At 47.8% G+C, this 22,437-nt stretch overlaps 1 protein-coding gene across 2 annotated transcripts; it reads left to right on the forward strand.

Annotated features, from left to right (window-relative positions):
• Window positions 1-6,761: 6,761 nt before the first annotated feature.
• On the forward strand, window positions 6,762-17,578 carry NFATC2IP (nuclear factor of activated T cells 2 interacting protein). 2 transcript variants are annotated; one of them, XM_082600491.1, is made up of 8 exons: window positions 6,765-7,189; window positions 8,268-8,340; window positions 10,902-11,016; window positions 11,720-11,800; window positions 11,893-12,079; window positions 13,311-13,455; window positions 13,581-13,690; window positions 15,298-17,578. In XM_082600491.1, the coding sequence occupies exons 1-8, from the start codon at window positions 6,806-6,808 to the stop codon at window positions 15,454-15,456; spliced, it is 1,254 nt and encodes a 417-aa protein (XP_082456617.1). In that variant the 5' UTR covers window positions 6,765-6,805; the 3' UTR covers window positions 15,457-17,578. The 2 variants fall into 2 exon arrangements, with proteins under 2 accessions (XP_082456618.1, XP_082456617.1); XM_082600492.1 differs by lacking the exons at window positions 13,311-13,455; window positions 13,581-13,690 and having other exon boundaries at window positions 6,762-7,189.
• Window positions 17,579-22,437: the final 4,859 nt, after the last annotated feature.

Raw genomic sequence — 22,437 nt, forward strand, 5'->3', positions numbered from 1 at the left:
CGGCATATGGGATCTTCCTGGACTGGGGCACGAACCCGTGTCCCCTGCATCGGCAGGCGGACTCTCAACCACTGCGCCACAGGGAAGCCCTAGAATTCCTTTTCTTAATGTACGTGTTCTTTCTTCATAATGTCCTGTGTTTGTTTTTGAGACTCTATTCCTTCTTTATCTCTGAACCTTTAAAACTTACTTTAACTGTATTAACGCTATTATGATGTGCCAGGCATTGTTCTAATAAATGCTTTACAAGTAGCATCCTATTTTATCTTCATGACAATTCTATGAGGAAGGTACGCTAAAATTATTATCACCTTAGAGCTGAGAAGACTGAGGCACAGAGAAATTAAATACTTCAGTTGCTAGCTGACTTTAGGCAACTTACTCAAGCTCAATGACCCTCAGTGTTCCCAGTTATAAAGTAGCATTAGGGAGGAGGTGATTATCATCATCTGTACAATGGGGTGAAGCCTCCCATGGTGTATCACCATGGAAGAGTTCTTTGACTTCTTTGTGTTTCTCCTGCAGGAGTCCTTTGCCCCACTCACATCTTCTGGGGCCAGCTTGCTTTGGCTTCTGCCACAGTCTTACAGGCTACACAGGTTTCTGACCATTTTATTTAGAGCAGGCTTTTGCCCTAGGGGTTTGGTCTGACTCTAAGCCCATACTCTGGTGACTCTGGGGATTCTGATTTCCTGCGGTGACTTTTTCCAAACTGCATCCCAAGGCCTGTGGATGGATTTTTTTCCCCTCTGTCTTCTGTGCCCAGAAGAGACAGTCCTTTCTCAGCTCCCAGCTTTGCACATCGGGCTTAGTTTCAGCTCTCTGCTCTTCCTGGGGCCTCAGCCTTAACCTCTGTTCCCATGGGGACATTAAAACTCCAATCCTAGGGATCCCAGCATTCCCATGCGCTGCCCTCTCAATGTTGTGGCTTTGATTTCCTTCATTATTTCTAGCACCAGGGAGATTCTGTCCTGCTTTTGAGCTCAGGTATCTATTAAGAAAAAGAAAAGAAAGAAAGCGATGCCTCTTGTTCTATTTGCATAGTGTATGTTTGGAATGTGGGGGATGGGAAATGAACCTTCAGCATTTCCTTGGGCTCCCATCTTGGACACAGTCCATGTGGCAGAAACAAAATAAAAAAATAAATATCCCAGATCTAGCTCAGGATTCACACCCCGACCTTACCCTTCAGCTAATGTAAGCTTTCCATATTGCCAAAGTCCTCACCATTCCCTATTGCCTTTTACCCAGTCTGCTTCATTCATGTAGGTCTCCTGCCTGTGCCTGAATCATTTGAACATGACACTCCTGGTGAAAACATCCTACCTTCTCAAGGGTGAATCCATGTCTGGGTCTTCTCTGTGCCCCTTGTACCCAGCCAGGGGATGGCAAAGATCAGGAGCTCAGGAAATGGGTGGGGAAGGAGGAGTGAATGAAGGACTGTACCAAGTCCTGAGATTCAGGGGCCAGAGGCTGGAGCTACTCCTGTGAGCTCTGCTACCCAGCGAAGTCTTGGGAGGAGATGAGGAACGGAGGTGTGCTAACTCCAGCCCAGTGCTCTGGAATCAGACTACCTGTGTTTGAATCCCAGCTCCAACCCTCTCTGGCTGTGTGACTCAAACTCTCTGTGCTGCAGTTTCCTGGTCTGTAGAATAGGGATATTAATGATAGCTACTGGGCTTCCCTGGTGGCACAGTGGTTGAGAGTCCGCCTGCCGATGCAGGGGACATGGGTTCGTGCCCCGGTCCGGGAAGATCCCACATGCCGCGGGGCGGCTGGGCCCGTGAGCCATGGCCGCTGAGCCTGCACGTCTGGAGCCTGTGCTCCGCAACGGGAGAGGCCACAACAGTGAGAGGCCCGCGTACTGCAAAAATAAAAAAATAAAAAAATAATGATAGCTACCTTAGTGAATCTTAAATGAGATGTAAAGCACATGACAGTAGCATAGTAGGCAATTGAACATTAGCTATTATTATGATTTGGCATTTATTAAGGGCCTACTGTGTCCCAGGAGCCAGAGGGCACACAGAATATTTGGGTTAGGAACTCCTCCAGTGCAGGGACCTGCTCAGAAGAAAGCCACACTCCAAAGCTTCACAAATTCCCACCCCATGACCTGTTTCTTTGGCAGGGACTGGATCACTTATAGTTCCTGAACAAGATTTAGGGAGAAGGAGGCTTGAGAGAGGTTTCAGGCCCTCAGGGTCACCCCTAGTTTGCAGGGGCCTCCCAGGTAGGGACCAAGGCTGCAGAAGGGCTTTTGGTGTAATCTCTATGCTTCCAGCCTTACTATAAAGAGTGGATGAAGAGTTCCCAGGGCTAGGAGGTCCTTGGAGTCCACTCTGCCAGGTCCAGAGTCTTTGTTCCTTGGGGAACAGCCTCACCTGCTGGGGTTGTGTGCTTTCAGTCTTGACCTTGGCTGAGTCTACTTGGAGGACTTGAAGTGTGGGCTGAGTTGGGGTGTGTGTGTAAGGGATATCAGTGTTGCAGAGGAGGGGGAGGGGATGGGATGTGGGTGGTCATCAAGATGCTGTACTGGGGGGACTTCCCTGGTGGCGCAGTGGTGAAGAATCCGCCTGCCAATGCAGGGGACATGGGCTCGAGCCCTGGTCTGGGATGATCCCACATGCCGCGAGCAACTAAGCCCGTGTGCCACAACTACCGAGCCCACGTGCCACAACTACTGAAGCCCGAGCGCCTAGAGCCCATGCTCCACAACAAGAGAAGCCACCGCAAGGAGAAGCCCGCGCACTGCAACGAAGAGTAGCCCCCGCTCGCCGCAACTAGAGAAAGCCCGCGCGCAGCAATGAAGACCGAACACAGCCAAAAATAGATAAATAAATTAATTAGTTTGTAAAAAAAAAAAAAGATGCTGTACTGGATGGATGTGTGAAGTACAAGTTATGTGAATGTTAAGTGTGTGAGAGACAGGTGGTATTGGGTGTATGCTGTGTGGGTGTTATGTGTGAAGTATAGTGTGGTATGTATAGTGTGAGATGTCAGGGGAGTGAAAATAAAAGGAAACCTCACTAAAATGGAGTCTGAAGTGGGAGCTTTCATGCTGTCAGACCACTTGTCATCAATTACAGGAAGAACTGTCAGTTAAAGACCACAACAGAAGAATCATGGACAGGAAAGAATCATCAATTACAGGTCCCAACAGGAAAAGATGTACATTGCATCTCCTAGAAGAAATCCACTACCCGAGCAACTCAGGCAATGAGAAACCATTATCATCCTGACCTCTCACATTTCTCCAATGGACTTTCCTTCAAAACGACCCCTCCCAATGTCCTCCCTTTTCTCTGTAAAATAACCTTCTTTGTTGGACTTGCCTATGGCTTTCGCTATAGCTTCCTTGTCCCAAATTTCAATTCCTTTGCTATTCCTGAATAAACCTATTCTTGCTGGTAAAATAACTAAATTTTATTTCTAAGGCCAACGGGGGCCATGCAGTTGGAGGCAATATGGGAGGTGTGAAGTGTAGGAGGGGTGTGTCTGTGTTAGCGCCCAAGTTAGTGTGCCCAATGCACAGTGAGGCCAAACAAACCAAAACATTGAGGTTTGGAGCAGAGAAAGGTTAATTGCAGGGCCCTGCAAGGAGACAGGTGGCTCATGCCCTAAAAAGCCTGGAGCTCCCCAAATGGTTTCAGCAAAGCATTGTTTTAAAATCTTATTTATTGATTTATTTATTTTTGGCTGCATTGGGTCTTCGTTGCTGCACACGGGCTTTCTTTAGTTGCAGCGAGCGGGGGCTGAGCAGGGGCTACTCTTCGTTTCGGTGCGTGGGCTTCTCATTGCTGTGGCTTCTCTTGTTGTGGAGCACGGGCTCTAGGCGCGTGGGCTCAGTAGTTGTGGCTCGCGGCCTCTAGAGCGCAGGCTCAGTAGTTGTGGCGCATGGGCTTAGTTGCTCCATGGCATGTGGGATCTTCCCGGACCAGGGCTTGAACCCGTGTCCCCTGCACTGGCAGGCAGATTCTTAACCACTGCCCCACCAGGAAAGTCCTGGTGGGGGGTTTTCACATCTGTAAAACAACTTAGGAAGTGTGCATCAAATATTGTTATCTAGGTATCAATACTTCAGAGAGGAGCTAAAGCAGAGGATATGGGGGAAGGGCCTGTCCCGGGAAGACCCCATAGGGTCCTGATCGGTTACATCTGTGCTGCGTCAGGGTGCATGTTGTACAGGAGTTGTGGATACAGTAGATGTGTGGAGGATATGTAGCCTCTGAGGTATGCAATGTCGTTGGTGGGTGTGTTGGGGAAATAAAATGAAAAAACAAAACCTTCTTCCCACCCAGAAAACCTCTACACAGAGGTAGTAGAGACAGAAAACAGTTTATTATTATTATTTTTAAATTTTTGAACTTTATTTTATTTATTTATTTATTTATTTATTTATTTATTTATTTATTTAGCGGTATGTGGGCCTCTCACTGTTGTGGCCTTTCCCGTTGCAGAGCATAGGCTCCGGACGCGCAGGCCCAACGGCCATGGCTCACGGGCCCAGCCGCTCCGCGGCATGTGGGATCTTCCCAGACCGGGGCACGAACCCGTGTCCCCTGCATCGGCAGGCGGACTCTCAACCACTGCGCCACCAGGGAAGCCCTATTTTATTTATTTTTTATACAGCACGTTCTTATTAGTTATCTATTTTTTTTATTAATTAATTTATTTTTGCTGTATTGGGTCTTCATTTCTGTGCGAGGGCTTTCTCTAGTTGTGGCAAGCGGGAGCCACTCTTCATCGCAGTGCGCGGGCCTCTCACTATCGCGGCCTCTCTTGTTGCGGAGCACAGGCTCCAGATGCGCAGGCTCAGCAGTTGTGGCTCACGGGCCTAGTTGCTCCGCCACATGTGGGATCTTCCCAGACCAGGGCTTGAACCCGTGTCCCCTGCATTGGCAGGCAGATTCTCAACCACTGCGCCACCAGGGAAGCCCCTAGTTATCTATTTTATACATATTAATGTATATGTGTCAATCCCAATCTCCCACTTCATCCCACCGCCACCCCACCCCACCACCACCCTCCGCCGCCACTTTCCCCCCTTGGTGTCCATACGTTTGAGAAAACAGTTTTATTATTGAATAAGCATTAAACAGAATGCCAGGCACATTACAGGCAATCCCCTGAGAGATGGATTGCAAAAGCAGAAAGAAATCTCACCATTTTATATAGCCAAGCAGGTGCCACCCATTATCCTGTTTTCAAGATAAATTTTCAAAACCCATATCTTGTTTTCAAGGTAAACAATGACTAGGCCTCAAGTAAGAAGACTTGACACCACCTTTAGGCACACGTAGATCATCCTAACTTTATCATGGTGATTGGCTTTTATCCAAGGGCAAGACAAACTTCTGGCATCTTTTTTTTTTTTTTCCTAGAGTCTGATTTATCTAGTTTCTTTTCTTTTCTTTTTTAAAATTTTTATTGGAGTATAGTTGCTTTACAGTATTTTTGATGGGAGGTGGTTTTGTATATTGTAGCAGAGCCTCCATGAAGTTAGGCTGTTATTCTCCCGCTGGAGCTGGGAGATGGGGAGATTGGGAGCTATTTCCCCTGACGCTTTCATTTCAAAAAGATGGCTCCAGAACTTATTTACAAAAGAGGAACAGACTCACAGACATAGAAAACAAACTTATGGTTACCAAAGGGGAAAGGGAGTGGGGTGGGGGGAGGAAGAAATGAGGAGTTTGGGATTAGCAGATACAAACTACTAAATATAAAATAGATAAACAACAAGGTCCAATTGCATAGCACAGGGAACTATATTCAATATCTTGTAATAAACTATAATGGAAAAGAATCTGAGAAAGAAAATATATAGAAAACTGAATCACTTTGCTGTACACCGGAAACTAACACAACATTGTAAATCAACTATACTTCAATTAAAAAGAAAATGTCTCCCAGGTCCTGGAGTTCCTGAGTTATGAGACTGGCAAGAGGCTTAGGTAGCCATTACAAAGATTTACATACATTTTGAAAAGTTCCAAGAAAGAAATTGTGAAAGAAAAGGGAGAAGGGGGAGAAGTCACGTCCCTTATTTTCAACAGGGAGAATTAAGCCTCTTATTTTTCACTTGTATTTGCCCTTACAGGCGTTGTTTGTGAGGCGGGTTGTGCTTAGGTGTACGTTGTGGGAGGGTGTTGCAAGAGTGTATGTTGGGTTGACTTTACCCGTGAAAAGTGTCTGTCGGGACCTCCAGGGTGAGGGAGGGTATGTATGCTGTCGAAGGTTATGCAGAGAGTTGCGCGGTATTGAAGTGTTGGTCCAGGGGCGTATTGTGCGGATTCTGCACGTGAGGAGGGGGTCGTGTGCGAGGCGTCGGCGTCGAGCGGAATTACTCAACCCACCAAGCGGTTGGGGGAAAGAATAAACGGGATACCCGTGAAGTCTGCGGTTTCTAAAAGCAATTCCCAGCCGGACTCCTCCCTCAACTCTAGCCTGAGGGATTGCAGACTACAATTCCCAGGATGCCCCGCTCCTCCACCAAACAGGAAAAAGACTCTTCAGTGGGCGGGGCTTATAGAAGGATGGTCAGGCCAATGGGTGAGCCGGGACGAGTCGAAACCTACGCCGATTGCGCCGAGGCTGATTGGAATCTTTGGCGCCTTGGTTTCAGTGGTGAAAGTGTGATGGGCGGGTGCAGCGACCAGTGAAAAGGCGGAGAGGTGGATCCAGAGGGTGTGGGCGGGAAGAGGTGCTGACTAGCAGGCAGTTCGCCCAATGAAGGGCGGAAGCCGCTGGAGGGGGCCAGGCGAGTTGGTTAGAGGCGGGCGACTGTCGCAGCCTGGTGTGTGCCATGGCGGAGCCGGTGAGGAAACAGGGTCGGCGGCCCAGAGGCGGCGGTGTCGGCCGAGGGGCTCGGGGATCCCGGGGCGGCCGTGGTCGGCGTCCTGGCGCTCAACGATCGCCAGCCCGGCGTACCCTGGACTCGGTGCTTGTGGACTTGGTCAGCGACAGCGATGAGGATGTCTTGGAGGTCGGAACGGCGCGCGGCGCTGCGGACCCGGCCGAGGTCCCGCTCCCGGAACCCCCCGTGCCGGCCGCGCCCCGGGACGACAGCGACAGTGACAGCGAAGGGGCGGACGCACGGCCGGCTGAAACCCCTCGGGTCTTGGTCAGGCGGCGGCGGTTGCTGCTGGATCCCGGGGAGGCACCGGCGGTTCCAGTGTACTCCGAGAAGGTGCACGCAGGTCCCTGAGAGGGCTAGCGCGGAAGGGCTGGGTTTAGAAATGTTGAGGGTAGGGTTCTAGGATTGGTCTTGGGAGACTAAACGGAAGCAGGGTATAGGAGCCTTGGGGGCAGTGTTCCTGGGGTTTCTGTAAATTGGGGAGGTGAAAGGGTTTGGAGTGTGCTGGGAGTTTGGGGTTCCCAGGAGCTGGAGTGTCGGGGGTATAGAGAGCCTAAGGGTTTGGGATCCCTGATGGTTCAGAGAAGAGCTGAGGCACCTAGGGCTGGGATTTGGGGCATATTGGGTTTTAAGGTTGGGGCCCATTGCTAAAGATCCAGGAAGATGGGGACTGGGGTCCATGGAAGTTCAGAGAACTGGGGGCTCCAGGAGGCTGGAGTCCCCACGTGGTAGGGTTAGCTAGGGAGCTGAGATTGCCAAGGATTCTAAGATAGCAGGATGGCTAGCAGCTTCGTAAAAAAGGGGAACTAAGCTTGCATCCTTACAGTGCATTAGGGAAAGGGGTGTCGGAGTCAGAGTACTCATTTTTTTAAATTGAAGTGTAGTTGATTTACAATGTTGTGTTAATTTCTGCTGTATAGCAAAGTGATTCAGTTATACGTGTATGTATACACATTCTTTTTTATATTCTTTTCCATTATGGCTTATCCCAGAACATTGAATATAGTTACCTGTGCTATCCAGTAGGACCTTGTTGTCCATCCATTCTATATGTAATAGTTTGCGTCTACTAACCCCAAACTCCCAGTCCATCCCTCCCCCCTCCCCCTCCCCCCTTCCCCTTGGCAACCACAAGTCTGTTCTCTATGTCTGTGAGTCTGTTTCTGCTTTGTAGATAGGTTCATTTGTGTCATATTTTAGATTCCACATATAAGTGATACCGTATGGTAGGGTACTCCAATTTTGGATCCTGGGGAAGCTGAGCTCCCGAGTCCTGTGGGAGGGCTGTAATGTCTACATTCTTAGGGAGGACTTGGGAGCTGGAGGAGGCCTGGGTGTGAGGGAAGAATCGACCCCAGTTTTCTCTTTAAGTGGAGGGAGGATTTGGGACTGATTTACTTTTTCTTTACAGGTGAAAAGCAGCCTCCACCTCATCCCAGACCACATGTCCCTCCTGAAATTCTGCCCCCCAGAGACTGAGGAAGGTAAGGGAGGGCTTCTAGGGAAAGGTGCCCAGTGCTGGCCTCTTTGAGGAGACTTTCTGGAGTTTACATCCCTGCAGTTAGTTGTTTCCTGAGGCTCAGGGGAAGGACATGGGAGAGGTGACTCCTGCATCCTAGCCAGAAAAAGCTCCAATCCTGAAAGGAGCTGGATTGTTAACCAGAAGGCACAGAAAATTCTGTCAAAACACCCTTCCACCAACTCTAATAGGCATAAGAGTGAGCTAATATACAGATTTCCAGGTGCCATCCCCAGAGATTCTGATTCTGTAATCCTGGGAACGGGAGGGGGAGGTGTTAAGAATATGTAACATCTTGTTACATCTGCAGCAAGTGTCTTGGGAACACTCTGGAGCCAGGTTCTTTGAATCTTTTCAGGGCTGCCCAGCCTTTGTTCTCCCTCAGTGATGTGATTTTTGCAAACCACTCAAGGGCAGTGAGTAGGAATCAAGTCTAATAGGGGAGCAATCTAGTGGGCAAATGCAGACCTTGGACTAAGACTTTTGCACTATGAGGGAGTATGGCAGGGTGATTAAGAGCTGATTTAGGAACCAGCAGGCCTGGTTTGAATGCCAGTTCTACCCCTTAGTAGCTGTGTGACCTTGGGCGAGTTAATCTCTCAATGCTTCAATTTCCTCATCAGCAAAATGGGGATAAAAAATGGACCTAGGGCTTCCCTGGTGGCGCAGTGGTTGAGAGTCCGCCTGCCGATGTAGGGGACACGGGTTCGTGCCCTGGTCCGGGAGGATCCCACATGCCGCGGAGCGGCTGGGCCCGTGAGCCATGGCCGCTGAGCCTGCGCGTTCGGAGCCTGTGCTCCGCAACGGGAGAGGCCACAACAGTGAGACGCCCGTGTACCGCAAAAAAAAAAAAAAAAAAAAAATGGACCTATGTCAAAGGATTTTGGTGAGACTTAATTAAAGAGAATATATAGAAAGCCTCCTCTTGGACTACATATATGTTTGCATATATGGTACCTGGAACAGCGAAGTACAAAGGCACCTCTGTCCTTGCCACTCAAAATGTGGACCCAGGAATGTTGGGTATCTTCCAGGAGTTTGTCAGAAACGCAGAATCTCAGGCCTCTGGCAGCTACTAAGACAGGATTTCACAACCTCAGTGCTACTGACATTTGGACTGGATCATTCTTTGTTGGGGGTGTGCCCTGTGGGATGTTTAGCAACATCCTGACCTCTACCCACCAGATACCAGTATCACACCCCAACCCCTTCCTCCTCTCATTGTGACAACCAAAATTGTCTACAGACATTGCCACATGTCCCCCAGGAGGCAAAATTGCCTCTGAGAACCACTGATCTAGGATTCATTATCATTGTTTTGTATTCACAGTATATATCTTATGGTTAATGATGATCATGTGGCAAGCAAATGGAAAAGAGCTTCTATAGTTTAGAATATTATACCTGATTTCCTTTTATAAGATATTCAAGTTAAAATGAGTGATTTAAAGAAAGATATTAGGACTTCCCTGGTGGCACAGTGGTTAAGAATCCGCCTGCCAATGCAGGGGACACAGGTTCAAGCCCTGGTCCGGGAAGATCCCACATGCCGCAGAGCAACTAAGCCACTGAGCTACACGCAGCTACTGAGCCTGCGCTCTAGAGCCCGCAAGCTGCAACTACTGAGCCTGCACTCTAGAGGCCGCGAGCCACAACTGCTGAGCCCACATGCCACAGCTACTGAAGCCTGCACACCTAGAGCCCGAGCTCCGCAGCAAGAGAAGCCACAGCAATGAGAAGCCCGTGCACTGCAGCGAAGAGTAGCCCCCGCTCGCTGCAACTAGAGAAAGCCCGCACGCAGCAACGAAGACCCAACGCAGCCAAAAGTAAATAAATTAACTTAAGAAAGAAAGAAAGATATTAAATAATACAGAGATATGGCAAAATATGGCAATGACACATGGATGAAATTTGAGAAATGTAGGCTCAGAGGGCCTATACTTACCTCTTTACCTCATTCCCTCCCTGCCCCACACCCCCTCCTCCACCCCGGAGTCACAGTCTCTCTGTGCCCACCAAACTGAGTATGGGAAGAAAATAAGAGAAATATTAGGAAAAAAAATCATCCTTTGACATTTGTTTTAGTGTATGTTTCATAACATATATAATTGTATGTCCCTGTATAGTAAGTAGTATATGTGTATTAAGTAAATACCTATTTTCCGGGTTGTGTGCTCAGTGTTCTTCATTTGTGGGGTGCGTGTGATCAAAAGTGAGAAGAGCATGCTTCAGTTGGGGTGAGCCACTTTCCGACTGTCCACACTCGCCACTGTCTCGTGCCTTAGCACGAAGTTCTGACACTCTCTTGCTCTAATCTGTCAGGCTCCAGTTCATTCTTCTCTCTGAGGTAGGCTTTTCCCCTTTAACTCACACCCCTTGAGCCCTTCCCCAGTGGTTGTGTGTGTCTGGGGCTCCCTTAGTCTCCTCCTTTCTCAGAACCTTCTGAAGCCCCTGACTTGTCTCTCCTTGGCCTCCCGCTGCCCTCTCTTGGCTAACCCTTTCCACTTCCTCCCACTCTGTCCCCAGAGGCGGACATGGCAGATTCCAGCAGTCTCCACGTTGAGGATTCCCCATGTCCCAGTTCTCCCTGGAAGAAGAAGCTGAGGAGTAAGGATGGAGAAGAGAAGAAAGAGATGTTTCTGTGAGTGAGACGAGGGCCCTGGGGCCTCTGGAGCAGGAAGGGAGTTGGGGGGGTAGGCTGAGGCAGGCAGAACCCTTGGCTGGCTCCTCAAAGGGTAAGGAGAAGGACGGAAGGAGTCTTGAGGCTCAGGTGAGGACTGAAGCTCTTCTTGGGGGAAAGAAGAGGTGAACCCCATCAGAGGATGACAGCGGGCCCTCAGGACCCACCAGCAAGTGGAGATTTCAGCTTTGTGTCTAAGAAAGTAGTGATGCAGGGGTGAAGGGTGTGGCTCTGCAGACTGCTCTGTGGTTCAAATCCGGCAGCTGTCTCTTAGCCAGCTTCTCTGTGCTTCAATTTTCTCTTCTGTAAAATGGGGATAATAGTGGCACCTGGGTCAGAATTTTGGGGTAAATTAAGAGTTAACCCTTGGCAGATAGTAAGTGCCTGGTGTCATTTGGATGTTATCAGACATTTACCTGGGAAGTAACTTATCTTAAAAGTTAGGCATTCTCCTCCCTCATATTTGGTCATATAAATATAAAAATTATGACTCAGGTTTTCCCTGTCCTTACCTCCCCCTGTCTTCCTATAAGATGGATGTCACCGGAAGATGCTCTCTCTTGATTCTCCAGGTACCCCTCTGGTCCCCAGGGGTCCCATGAGGAGAGGTGTGGGGCTGGGGTCTCACCTCTTTCTCCATCCTGTCCCTCTTTTATCTCTACAGGTTTCAGGACACCTCACCGTTGCCTCTACGTCTGCCACGGACCAGCAGCAGGAAGCATACTCGGGCACTCCAGAAGTTAAGGTACCAAGGGCAGGGGACTCTGGGCTGGGGTAGAGAGGGGCAGTATGGAGGGGGCCCACCCTGACTGACCCACAGTTCTTTCTGCACCCCAGAGAGGTGAACAAGCGCCTCGAAAATCTCCGTTCCTGCCTGAGTCCCAAGCAGCCCCAGGGCCAGGACCACCTGAGCCAGGAGGATGAGGTGGTCCTACTGGAGGGGCCCACTCTCCCAGAGAACTCTCGTCTCTTGCCGCTCAAAATCCGGTGCCGGGCTGACCTGGTCAGATTGCCCATCAGGATGGTAAGTGCCTGAAGAGTCTGGGAGAAGGGTCCCAGGAACTGTCTGTGGAGAGACTGTGGTGTCTGGGCAGAAGGGACTGTGGCTTCCTTTGCCCATCCTGCTGTCTGGAGCTGCCCAGTGCTTGTTCAGCCCTGTGCGCCTTTGTGCTCACTGTTCCCCTTGGGAGGTTTTTTCCCTCCCTCTCCCCTCTCTTTCTGACAAACTTCCCATCCATTTTCAAGGCTCCACTGAAACATCCTTTGAGAAGCTTTGCTTGGTAGCCCCTCCCCAGGGTGCGCCCCTCCCTCTTTCCTTCCCTCGGACCCTGTGCTTCCCTCTTGTGCTTGCTCTTACTGCCTTGGACACCCAGATGGCACTTGGTCATTCCGATCCCCCCCTAGCTTCCTGATGAAGCCTACTCTTTTTGTAGGGATGACTCCAATTCCAAAACAAGAATGATAACAGAAGTGACCATTTATCGAGCAGTAACCGTGCATCAGGCAAGCAACTAAGCCAGGGCTTGTGAACTGGCAGCCCATGGCCTTATCAACTGTGCTGCTGCTGCTGCTTTTTTTTTTGTCCCTGCTGTGTGGCATGCGAGATCTTAGTTCCCTGACCAGGGATCGAGCCCCCTGCATTGGGAACGCAGAATCTTAGCCACTGGACCACTAGGGAAGTCCCATGCTTCTTTTGTGGTGTACGGTGCTTTTATTTATTTATTTTTTTGGCTGCACTTCACGGCATGCAGAACTTCCCCAACCAGGGATCGATCCCTCACCCCCTGCAGTGGTAGCGTGGAGTCTTAACCACTGGACCCCTAGGGATGTCCCATGTATGACTCACATGAACATATGAGTTCATCGCCAACCTTTGCAATGGGTGATTTTGTACCAGGGTCCAGATTTCTGGTTTCTCTTAAATAGGAAGATACAGTACCTGGCCCATATTCCTACATGGTACCAGTCAGCTGGAATTGCGGAACAGCTGGCCTGTTTAGATGGGGCATATCCGGTTCTGGTTTGCCACAATCCCCACCACTCCCTTTTTTCTCCTAACTCATGGCTGCTTCATGTCTTTGTGTCACTTGCCTGAAACCCTTATTAACATGATTTTATTTTATGCCTTGCCAGGTAAATATGGTGGAACTCACAGATGAGGAATTTAGCAAGTAGTTAAGGCCAGAAACTGGGGGTGGGTGGGGGGAAGCACATCAAGGCAGGAAGGCCTCCTTCACTTCTTGTCCCCCTCCCAGTCGGAGCCCCTCCAGAGCGTGGTGGACCACATGGCCGCCCGTCTTGGGGTGTCCCCAAGCAGGATCCTCTTGCTCTTCGGAGAGACAGAGCTGTCCCCTACCGCCACCCCCAGGACGCTAAAGCTTGGAGTGGCTGACATCATTGGTGAGAGGAAGGCAGGGAGGCTTGAGGAGGCTTTTGTCACAGGGAGGGGATATGGGAAGAGGCCCAGAGGGGACCTTGCTTCCACCCCCCGCTTAGGCCTGGCTTCCTGATCCTGCCCTCCACAGACTGTGTGGTGCTAGCAAGTTCTCCGGATGTCGCAGAGAAGTCCCACCTGCTCCAGCTGCGGGTGCAGGGGAAGGAAAAGCACCAGCTGCTGGAAGTCTCGCTGCCTCGAGTGAGTGGGGAACTGGCTCTCTGTGCCCCTTGCCCCGTGCTCTGCGGTCTCTCGTGTCAGTGGGTGGAGGATGGAGTCACTGCCCTCTGTGGTCTTGGGTCCCCACCCATCCTAGATAGTGGAAAAAGCCCAGTGTTAACTTCCCTCCCCTTTCTGCTGGGAACCTGGCTCTGGTCTCCTAACTCCTCCTGGTTAAAGTCAAAATCACCCTTGGACAGTAACCAATAAAACCCATCGTAATTACAAAAGAAGTGACAGTCCCTGTGCTAAGGATATTTACTTCACATTCAGGATATTATTGAATTTCACAACAATCGTACATGGGAAAGCACTGTTGTTACCCTCATCTAACAAATACGGAAGCCAACCTCTATAGAGGTGGAATAACTTGCCGTATTAGTTTCTGAGAGCTGCTATAACAAAATACAACAAACTGCGTGGCTTAAAACAATAGGAATGTATTCTCTCACAGTTCTGGAGGCTACAGGTTTGAAATCAAGTTGTCAGCAAGTGGGATGAAGTGAGAGAGTGGCAATGACATATGTACACTACCAAATATAAAATAGATAGCTAGTGGGAAGCAGCCGCATAGCATGGGGAGATCAGCTCCGTGCTTTGTGTCCACCTAGAGGGGTGGGATAGGGAGAGTGAGAGGGAGACGCGAGAAGGAGGAGATATGGGGATATATGTATATGTATAGCTGATTCACTTTGTTATACCGCAGAAACTAACACACCATTGTAAAGCAATTATACTCCAATAAAGATGTTAAAAAAAAAAGATATATTGGACAGCAGAGGGGAATATAACCATTATTTTATAATAACTTTAAATAGAGTATAATCTATAAAAATATTGAATCATGATGTTGTAAACCTGTAACTAATAAAATATTGTAAATCAACTATAAAAAAAGAAAAGTTGTCAGCAGGGTCGTGCTTCCTCAGAGACTCTAGGTAGAATCCTTCCTTGCTTCCTTCCAGCTTCTGGCGGTGGCTGGCAGTCCTTGGCTCACAGCTGCATCACTCCAATCTCTGCCTCCTTCCTCACATGACGTTCTCCCTGTGTCTCTCTGTGTGTCTGTTTTCTCTTACAAGCACACCAGTCCTATTGCCTTAGTGCCCACTGTAATCGAGTATGACCTCATCTTATCTTGATCACATCTTCCAAATGAGGTCACATGCATATTTACCAGGGGTTAAGACCACAAGGTATCTTTTTTTGGGGAACACAATCAACCCATAGCACTTGGCTAGGGTTATACATCCATTTCAATGGGAGCACCTGGCCCCCAGCTTAGGTCATGCTCACTCCAGAGCCCGGCTGGCTTCCTCCTTGTGATCCATTCCTCCATCGTAGGTGAGGAGACCAGCTTTGGAGAACCTGCCTGACCCGGAGCCAAGATCCCAGCCCTGGGCTCTGTGGCCCAGCTCCCTAGAGAGGAACCAGCTTGCTGCTGGCTTCTTCAGCCAGTTGCCTTTCCCTCCGTGGGCTCTGACTTGACTTGTCCCCTTGTCCTCCCTGTCACAAGTCCTCTGTCTGTCCCTACAAGTTCTCCTCAGCCCCTCTTTTCAAATTCTTACATCCATTTTTTCCTCTCCATCCAGGATTCTCCTCTCAAGACCCTCATGTCCCGCTACGAGGAGGCCATGGGACTCTCGGGCCACAAGCTCTCCTTCTTCTTTGATGGGACAAAGCTTTCAGGCAAGGAGCTGCCGGCTGATCTGGGCATGGAATCCGGGGACCTCATCGAGGTCTGGAGCTGAAACCCCACTCCCTGTTTAGAGTCCCAGCTTGGACTTGGGGAGAGCGGCTGCCCCCTTTTGGCCCCATAAGGGCTAGCTGAAACTGAGGTAGAACTTATCCTCAAGCTAAAGCAAAATCAAGGAGTGATCTTGGACCACCCCCGCTCTGCCCCATCGACCCTGGTTTTAAGCCGTTAGCTACCTGATTAGTTGTGTGGTGGTCCTTGCTGCCCTGGGTGGACTGTGGCTCCATCCACAGGGTGTGCTGAGTTTTGCAGGCCCCTGGGACATGGAGAAGGTATCCCTTACCCTCACCCTTTCCCCTCCACCATCACCCTTTCCTTTATTGAAATGTCTCTTTTATGAAACTGCTTCTATTGAAAGAGTGAGTTGAGATCAACATGAAATCCCTGGTATGGGATTCCAGGCCTGGCATTTATGCCACGTCCAGGACCAGCAGTGGCCTCAGTGTCATTGGAGGGTGGGGGTGAAGTTTGCTTGAGGGGTGTGGCTCCTCAGCCTGCAGGAAACTAGATGATCAAGCTCACACATGCAGTAGCTTCAGCAGAGTCAGACGATGGGTTATTCTTTTGAAGAATATAGCAGATTCTCAGGCTTGGGTGTCTTCCTCACCCCAGGACCCTTTCAAGCCACCTTCCTGATGCACACACATTATTTAAGGCATAATTGAGCACCTTGAGCCTTTTGGTTTTGGATCTCAGGATTCCAGTCCACGCAAGGCTTCTCTGGTTTTATGGCTTTTCCCTTCACTCCATCCTCTCCCGTAAGCGTCCATTTTAATGTGTTGATTACATGTCTTTGAATATGAATGTATCCTTGAAAAATGCCATGTTGTATGTGTGAATATACTTTTTCCACATGTCGTATTATGCTGTAGATCTTGTGCTGTAGCTTTTTTCACTCAGCCTGTGTTGCTTATGCTACATCAGCTTTATTTCTTTGAACTGCTCTGAGGTATTCCATGGTGGGTGTCAACTGCATTTTGTTTACACATTTGCTAAGTGGTGGACACCTGGGTGCCTCCAACTCCTCAGCATGTATACAAGGCCACGGTGAACATCTTTTTATGTGTCCCCTTCCATATTTTGTGAAAAGTTCTCTGGCAGAGGTACCCAGGACAGGAATATGGGTCAGACAGGTTAATTTCTCTATTTGTTTTCAGAATGGTCATTGACTCTCCCACTTAAAACTTCCTGTTTCTCCTCATTCTCATCAGCACTTGCTACTGCCCAACTTTCTAATTTTTGCTGGTCTGTTGGGTGTAAAGTGGTGCTGTATTTTAATGTACATTCATCTGATCACCAGTAATTTGGGGAATTTCTTTATATACCTGTCAGCTTTCCTGGTTTCCCTTTGTGTGAATTGCTCATTTTCTCATGGGGGCTTCCTATCTTTTTTTTTTGTTTACTCTCAAAAGTTCTTCGTATATTCCTGGGCAGTTGCAAAAAACTCTCAAAATGGCACTTGTGTTTGTATATTCAGGGGTGTCCTTCACTGAACAGAAATTCTTAATTTTAACGTAGTTGAATTAACTATTTTGTTATATCATTTGTTGCTTTTTGATTTCTTATTTAAAAGTAGTTAAGATATTTTACATTTTCTTCTGTTAGTTTATTAGCTTTCTTTCACATTTAGGCCACTAATATCGGGCTGAAGTCCAACCAGTACACACTGGTATGTGCTGGCATCTGCTTTGCATGGTCAAATATTTGTTCTCATTTGTTGATGCCAGGGTGTACTGGCTGCTGAAATGTCGAATACTACTTTTAAACTATTTGAAATTTACCTTTGTCTATGAGATCCAAGTTTTAGTTTCACCATATAATGAGCCAGTTTTCTCAGCACTGTCTACTAATAAGCCATGAATTTTCCACTGATAGGTGGTATAATTTTGGCAAAAGCACATCACTCTCTTTAAAGAGTTTTTTGTTGGAATGTGGTATTCCTTTGAACTTACAATGTGGGAAATATAGAAAGAAAATTTTTTAACATTTAAATAATCCATGATATGGTATAACTCATTTTTTTCAGATATTTTATGTCCATTAATAAGTCTGAACACATTAAAATTAAAATATGTTCAATCTCAACAGAATAAATGGGAATACATTCAACTTGTGAATATTTGAGGATTTCTGTCTCTCTGTCCTTCCCGTGACCAGGGGTGCCACTTTTGGTCTTGGCACTTTTCCTAATCCCCATGACCCCTGTGGCTGCGACCATTTGTTGTCCCCTCACACCTATTCTTCCTCCTCCCAGGGTAACAACCCCTGGTTTTTAGCAAAGCACAGAGAGTTCAGAATGAAGACAGTGCTTGCCAGCCTCCACTGTAGCCAAGTGTGGCCAAATGCCAATTCAGAGGAAGGCGTGCAACTTCCAGGACACGTCCCTAAGCAGGCAGTGTGTGCCCCTCTCTTTGGCTTTCTTCCTGCTGCTCACTGGAAGTGGAGCATCCCTACTGACACAAGGTGACCTTGGGGAAGGAAGCCATGCAGGGCAGGACGAGGAGAGAAGGCGCCTGGGTCTGAGCTTCCATGCAGCGTCTTACCAGCCCTGCACTGCTGACCTCTGGGCTTTGGCGAGAAGGGGAACTTCCTGTCTTGTTTAAATCACTGCTATTGGGTGGTAATTCCTTGGTGGTCCAGTGGTTAGGACTTGGCACTTTCACTGCTGGTGCCCGGGTTCAAAACCTAGCCAGGGAACTAAGATCCTGCAAGCCGTGTGGCCAAAAAAAAAAAAAAAATCACTGCTATTGGAGGATTTCTGTCACTTGTAACCAAACCCCGTTCTAGCCCCCCAGTGTGTTGCTATCACAAGCAATATTGTGGTGACCCCAAGTGGGATTTTTCTCAGGTTTATATCCAGGAATGGAATCACAGATCATTGGATGTGCACCTACCCATTTTCTCTTGAGTACAAGTGACTGGACCTCTTTATAAATCCATTAGCAAGTGCTAGAAGGTTCCAGTTTCCTCTTATCTTCCCCAGTACTTAATCTGGGGAGGATATGGGAAAGACTACTCATTGTAAAAGGATTTGCATTTCTTCGATGATGAGATTGATTATTCATCCTTTTGATCAAAGAGATTGATCAGGGAATCTTTCTAAAACTCCCCTGATTAGAAACCTTCAAAACTTTAAGGAGCCCTGATCTGGTGCCACAGCTTGGCACTTTTCCTAATCTCATTCATCCTCAGAGCAATCCTGGGAGGCAGGTGTTATTATTCCCATTTTACAGAAGAGAAACAAGCTAAGATGAATTAACCTGTCCCAGACCACACAGCCACGGAATGCAGAGCCAGACGGAAAACCAGGTGGGCCTGTTGAAGACTGCTCCCTGCCTGCTCCCCAGCCAGCCTCCCTCTCTCACTGCTCTCCACACTGCCCTGCTTTCAGACCCTTGTGTTCATTATGCTGCCTTCTGTGGCAGGACCTTTGCACATGCTTTCTGATGCTTGGACTGCTCGTCTTTCCCTCCTGGAAAGTCAATGACTTCCCCTCCCCCACATCTGAGGTTTTATTCAGGGACTTACTGGGGACTATAGCCTGGGAGACAGCCTCTCAGCTCTGAAAAACTGCTCCAAAGAGGAAGTGGGTGAGGCCAGTTTACATGTAAATATTTTGGTCAGGGAGTACAAGCAGTCAATATACATTTTGGTAAAAGATTACTGCCGGTTACAAAGAGCAGTTTTCTCAAGTTAATGATTATAGTGCTTTTCTATGTATGGGAAGATGCAAGAAGCTGGGTTCATTAAAATTCTTCCTGAAATGCATATTAGCTACCTAAAAGCCTGTTTATCCAAAGCATAGAGCATCCTGTTATCCTTATTTTCCTCTGTCTGGAGGCGAGTGCTTCATCCCGTTATCTGCTTAATCTCTTCACCTGAAGCACCCAGTGCACTTGGTCAGCTGCTGCAGCAGGTTAATCTTTGTAGACTTGGATGTTGAGCAAAATGCTCTTTGCTTTTCTTTTGTTTGCAGAGCTCAGGGACCATTTCCTCAGAGAGGCTCTCAAACCTCCCTGACCAGGTCAAATGCCCCTGCTATCAGGTCCTTATAATACCCATATGCCAGACTTCTTTTCTGTGGCACTTGTCATGGATGAACTTTTTTTTCCAAGAAATTCCACATGTATTTATATTTCACAAACCACAATTTCCAAAGCTAATAGAGCAAAAGTTGGGCTCCAGTTGAAACCAATAGACCTGTACAAACATATTTATTTATCTGAACTTAAAGGAATTTTAATCGAGAGATCCATAAAATTAAAAGGCACCTTGGGCAGGGGGTGGGACGGGGGCGACTTCCCTGGTGGTTCAGTGGTAAAGAATCCGCCTTTCAATGCAGGGGACACTGGTTCAATCCCTGGTCAGGGAACTAAGATCCCATATGCCACGGCACAAACTAGGTCCTTGCACCACAACTATTGAGCTTGCGTGCCTCAATGGGGAGAGCCCACATGCCGCAAACTACAGAGTCCATGTGCCCTGGAACCCACGCGCATGGGTGAAAGAGAAAACCCGCACGCCACAACTAGAGAGAAACCCAGACCGTGTGCCATAACGAAAAGATCCTGCATGCCTCAACAAATATCCCGTGGGCCGCAACTAAGACCAGACTCAGCCAAAAAATAATAATAATAAGGAAAAAAAAAAGGCACCTGGGGGAATTCCCTGGTGGTCCAGTGGTTAGGACTCAGCACTTTCACTGCAGGGGGCACAAGTTCGATCCCTGGTGGGGGAACTAAGATCCTGCATGACATGCAGGCGTGGCAATAAATGAATGAATGAATGAATGAATGTGTCACCTGTACTTGGGGAAGAACCAAATATTTTCCCCATTTGCCAAAACCAATTAGCATCAAAATATTTGTCTTTATAACCAGAAAGTTTTATTTTCATTAATGTCCAGAGGTACTGTGTTTGGACTACAGATATTTTTTTTTTAGCTTAATGGAATTTAATTTATATGCCTAAGCATTCACTCATTTTAAGTCTACAGTTCAATGAGTTTTAGTAGATGTCCACAGTCCTGCAAACGTTTCCTGGTGCCTCTTTGTACCTCCTCCTCCCCCTGGCCCCAGGCAACCACTAATTTGCTTTCTGTCACATTAGTTTTGCCTTTTCTGGATTTTATATGAATGGAATAATACAGTATGCAGTCTTTTGTGTTTGGGGTCTCTCACTTAGCACAATGTTTATGAGATTTACCCATACTGTATGTATCATTGAGCAGTGTTCCACTGTATGAATATACTATTCACCTGTCGATGGATACATGGGTTTTTTTCTTTTTTTTTTTGGCTATGACGAATAATGTTTCTATGGACATTCACATACAGGCTTTTGTTTGGATATGTTTTCATTTTTTGTTGATAGATACCTAGTAGTGGAGTTGCTGGGTCATATGGGAAGTGTATGTTTAATTTTTTTTTAATTTATTTATTTTTGGCTGCATTGGGTCTTCGTTGCTGCGTGCAGGCTTTCTCTAGTTGTGGCGAGCAGGGGCTACTCTTCGTTGCTGTGCACAGGCTTCTCATTGTGGTGGCTTCTCTTGTTGTGGAGCACGGGCTCTAGGCACATAGGCTTCAGTAGTTGTGGCACGCAGGCTCAGTAGTTGTGGCGCACGGGCTTAGTTGCTCCGCGGCATGTGGGATCTTCCTGGACCAGGGCTCAAACTCGTGTCCCCTGCATTGGCAGGCGGATTCTTAATCATTGTGCCACCAGGGCAGCCCTGTATGTTTAATTTTTAAAGAAACTGCCAAATTGTTTCTCAAAGTAGCTGTACTTTTTGCATTCCCACAAACATTCATATCATTTCCAGTACTTTATCAGGGTATTTAGTTCTTTATTTAGGCCACGCCTTGCGGCATGCAGGATCTTAGTTCCCACCCAGGGATCAAACACATGCCCGCTGCAGTGGAAGTGCAGGGTCTTAACCACTGGACTGCCAGGGAAGTCCCAGTGCATTTATTTTTTTAAGCTATTCTAGTATAGTAGTATCTTAATGTGGTTTTAATTCTATCTTCCATAATGACCAATGGTGTCATATACTTGTTGGCCATTCATATATCTTTTTTTTAAACATCTTTGTTGGAGTATAATTGCTTTACAGTGTCGTGTTAGTTTCTGCTGTATAACAAACTGAATCAGCTATATGCATACGTATATCCCCATATCCCCTCCCTCTTGCATCTTCCTCCCACCCTCCTCATCCCCCCTCTAGGTGGTCGCAAAGCACCGAGCTGATCTCCCTGTGCTATGCATATATCTTCTTTTGTGAGATGTCTGTTCAAATCTTTTGCCCACTTAAAAAATTGTGTTTTTGTCTTACTGAGTTTTAAGAGTTCTTTATACATCTGGATAGAAGTCCTTTGTCAGACACATGCTTTGCAAATACTTCCTTCCAATCAGTGGCTTGTCTTTTCATTTCACAGGTGCACCTTTTGCATGCAAAAGCCCCTTCAGATAAGCTCTATGAGGTTAGGTAAATCTGCAGTTGCCTGACACCCAGCACAATGTCAGGCATATAGGAGCTGCTCAACAGTACTGAGGAAATTCAGTGACTACAATCTGAAATTCCTCTCCATCTCTTTCCTTTAGACCCTAAAGGGAGACCAGGCTTAAGGTTCTGACACGTGAAGTATTCCTGGGGCAATGCCAAGCAGGGCAGTGACTCAAGAGTTTCTGATAAGGCCTCTTGAGGGGGTCCCAAGACCATGAGACTGTAGAATTTCGGCAGAGGGACTTAAGAGGTCTGGTTGGAAGAGGGGTCTTGAAGCTGCCTTTTCAAAGAACTACACTAACTTTACCTAGAGTGTATGTTTATTAGCTGTAGCTTGGCGATTGGGGCGGCGAGGCACTCAGGAACCAAGCTGTTTTGGTGCCAGGGCTCTGTGGTCTTCGAGCCCCGTCCATGGCTAGGAGTCTCCTTAGCCCCTGCCTGTTCCAAGTGAGACCATCAGAGGGCGCAAGTTGGAGG

Source organism: Mesoplodon mirus (assembly GCF_964341445.2).
Source record: "Mesoplodon mirus genome assembly, chromosome: 15".
In the NCBI taxonomy this organism is placed as follows: domain Eukaryota; kingdom Metazoa; phylum Chordata; class Mammalia; order Artiodactyla; family Ziphiidae; genus Mesoplodon; species Mesoplodon mirus.